This window comes from Acanthisitta chloris, unplaced genomic scaffold, assembly GCF_000695815.1.
Source record: "Acanthisitta chloris isolate BGI_N310 unplaced genomic scaffold, ASM69581v1 scaffold25778, whole genome shotgun sequence".
In the NCBI taxonomy this organism is placed as follows: Eukaryota; Metazoa; Chordata; class Aves; order Passeriformes; family Acanthisittidae; genus Acanthisitta; species Acanthisitta chloris.
The window spans coordinates 6,503-9,644 of NW_008685804.1; the positions used below are offsets into that span (position 1 = coordinate 6,503).

The following is a 3,142-nucleotide window of genomic DNA, read 5'->3' on the forward strand; positions in this document are numbered from 1 at the left end:
CTCGCAGCATTCCCTGAGGTGTCGTGCCAAGAGGATTGGCACGTTGGAGCTAGGCTGGAGGAAGCTTTGCTGGTGCAGAGCATGGACAGGCACAGGCTGAACAAAGAGAGAATTAGTGTTTGTGATCTTTTTATATCCCCTGGTTTTTGCCTTCAGGTCCAGGTGTCCAGTGAAATAGGTGACAAGTCCTACCTCCTCCCCCCACAACCTGTCAAACAGTTCCTGATATCACCACCTGCCTCTCCACCAGTTGGGTGGAAACAGAGTGAAGATGCAACTCCCCTGATAAACTATGATTTGCTCTGTGCTGTCTCCAAGTTGGGACCAGGTAAGAATCTTCACCTGCTTTTGTTGTGTTACTTCACTTCAGAAATTGTTATAGAGGGAGTTTATCTACTTATCTTTCTGTGGGAAGAAACCGAGTCTCTTTTGTATGATGTTTCTTAATTGAATGAATTCTTGGATCATTATCTATCACTTTTTTTAATTAGTTGATTGGAAGTAGAGCACAGGACTGGACTCTGAGGTAAAGGTTCCAGCAGATCCATGTATGGAATTTTGTCAGAATCTGAGTATTAAAGAAGAGGAATGAGAAACTCAATCTCTTGCAGATGAGCAGCTCCAGTTATTAAGGATATAAGGATGCTAATAAATACTTTTTGGGTTTAATCACCAACTTCTTTCTGAGCCTTTCTTGGAAACATGGTGTTTGCTTTCTGGGAAAAAAAAGCAGGAACGTGAAGGTTTAATGTTTCCAACTGCATTTCCAAATGTCACATAAATGTGCAGTATAAATGATGTCACTCCAAATGTGTCCTGATGGTTCATGAGAGTTTTCTACATCCTTTCCATTAAACAGCAGTTCCAAGATTGTGTTCAAAGTGCAATGTAACTATGGCAAAGCATTTCCCAGGTCTGGTGGAGTGTGGAAGTTGAGCAGCTTTAAGATTGGATGGGGATAAAGATTGTTTAGTTGTGTTGCTGAAGGTATTAAGGAGACTTTGAGATAAAGTGGTTTAATGCTTTTCCTTGGGAATCTTTTAACATGGTTTTTCTTTGCTGCTCTTCAGGGGAAAAGTATGAGCTCCATGCAGGAACAGACTCCACTCCCAGTGTGGTTGTCCATGTGTGTGAGAGTGAGACAGAGGAGGAGGAGGAAATCAAAAACCCCAAGCAGAAGATCCTGCAGACGAGGCGTCCAGACCCTCCTGCCACGATCCTGAGCGACTCCAAAGCCTTTGAGTGCACCCTGGAGGTTGGTGGGAACATGCACTGTTAAACCCTGGGATGCTCCAGGTGGTCTCAACATCAGACACTTACTGAGTCCATGTGTCAGTGTCTGTGCTGCTGCTATATGTCACCTATAGCGACAACAGATTTGACTTGTAGTTGTCTCTCATGTTCAAGGTTTTGGATTGCCAATGCTCTGAAAAGCACTTTAATTTTAGGGCCTAGTCCCCCAAGTGTAGCAAATCCACCTGACTTGAAATAGTGACAGTTAGGAAATTGTGGTTTGGGTTTTTTTTTAAGATGTTCCTCTTTTTTTTTCTAGTGTACAGTGTGATGTACCAAGTGCTGAAATAATCTCTTGCTGTCACAATTGAGTCCAGAAAGTTCATTGTCCAGCAGTGCAAAGCTGATCTGTGCTGGTCTGACACAATGTACTCCTTATGCTAAAACTCCTTCCCAGCTGAGGGGAAGATTAACCTTTGCTTTCCCCAGAAAGGCCAAGTATGTGTTTTTATTTCGACATGAGGCACAAATACATGTGTGGAGCTGAATCCACCTGGGTTTGGTGACTCCACAGAGGAGAAAATCCAAGGAAGAACCACAGACCACTGGGGAGACAGACTGAGTGTGTCCCCACCACTCCTGCCCTGGTGTCTGGGGGGTATGATGGTGAGCACTGACAGCTAATTAGGAGTTAATTACAGGATGTAGAGTGAAATCTGGAAAGCAGCTGTGGAATGTGTTGTCTCTGATCCTCTCTGAAAATCTGGTGGTGACGTTTGCTCCTCTCCAGTCCCTGAGAGCCTCCAGAGATGGAGAAACGCAGTGACTGTTAGGCTATGTCAGGAGATAAACCATCTAGGGTTAATTTTGAACTTCTCCAGCCTGTTTTGTATTTTTCAGGACAATCAGTTGCCTGGCTTAGCCAGTTTTTATGCAGTTTTAAGCCCTTGTTTGCTGTTTTTTCATGAAGACTTTTCTCTGTGTGGCATCTTGTCTGTCTGACAGAGCATCTGCTGCTGCTGAGACCAGGATGCACCTTCTAGAATACAGATCTTTACTTTTGTGATCTTGTGTTAAGTGTTTTAGTAGGAGGAGAATATGCCTCAGTGTAACAACGCCCGTTCCTGTGCTTTTATGCTATTTTATAGCCAAACTTTCTTAGCCTAGAGAGATTCTTCTTTTTTTTTTCTATTTCAAAGGACAAAACGTTCTGTGAACAGACCAAGCTGCCGATGGTGTTTGTAAAAATCATCCAAACCATCAGAAATTGGCCTTTCCCAGAGTCATTTTAGTGTGTTTGAGCTTTCAGAAGTGTTTGCACTTGACTGACAGCAGAGAGAGAAAGGAATGGTCATGGATTCACATGGATGTGGTAGTTTCCAACTCTGTATTGTGCCAGTTCATGGTCCCTCCTGCCACCAGCTCCACGTTGGATCCTGCAGGCAGGTCCTTGTTCCAGAGGCAGGAGTAGCATAGAGTGAAAAGCTAGGGAAATGAGGTTTGTTCATCTTGCCTCCACAGGTGTGAGGTTTATGTATCTCTTCAGGTGTTAAAATCACTCCAAGTCCAACTTCTCTGTATCACTGTTCCATGGTATTGAAGAAAAACAACAAAAACCTGTATTATCCACGAGGCTTGTGGATATTTACAGCTCCAGAAGTCCATTCTGGATTCTCTGTTGTGTTTCTATTTTGCTACTTGTTTAATTTCTACCCCACTGTAGAAGTTGCTGTAAGTAGGAGTAAGTGGAGAACCTCCAGAAAGTTTTATAAGGCGAATCAAGGCAGTGATGTTGTCGATGTATCAATGTGTAACACGTGGAACAACATTCCAGCACTTTTCATTGTGTAAAGACACTTCAAATAAAACAATGCAGTGCCATTCACACCTGGGATTTTGGCTGTATTCC

General features: G+C 43.2%; 2 protein-coding genes across 2 annotated transcripts in view; one reads left to right on the forward strand and one right to left on the reverse strand.

Annotated features, from left to right (window-relative positions):
* Positions 1 to 1,279, forward strand: part of RCAN3 (RCAN family member 3) — a 2,936-nt gene extending 1,657 nt beyond the window's left edge. The window contains exons 3-4 of the mRNA XM_009079901.1: positions 157 to 328; positions 1,071 to 1,279. Of these exons, the coding sequence (XP_009078149.1) occupies positions 157 to 328; positions 1,071 to 1,279 (381 nt within the window). The remainder of the gene's footprint in view (positions 1 to 156; positions 329 to 1,070) is intronic.
* A 1,313-nt stretch (positions 1,280 to 2,592) lies between these two features.
* Positions 2,593 to 3,142, reverse strand: part of LOC103807181 (extensin-like) — a gene marked incomplete at its 5' end in the record, with an annotated part of 2,047 nt that continues 1,497 nt past the window's right edge. The window contains one exon of the mRNA XM_009079903.1: positions 2,593 to 2,718. Coding sequence (XP_009078151.1) covers positions 2,593 to 2,718 — 126 coding nt within the window. The remainder of the gene's footprint in view (positions 2,719 to 3,142) is intronic.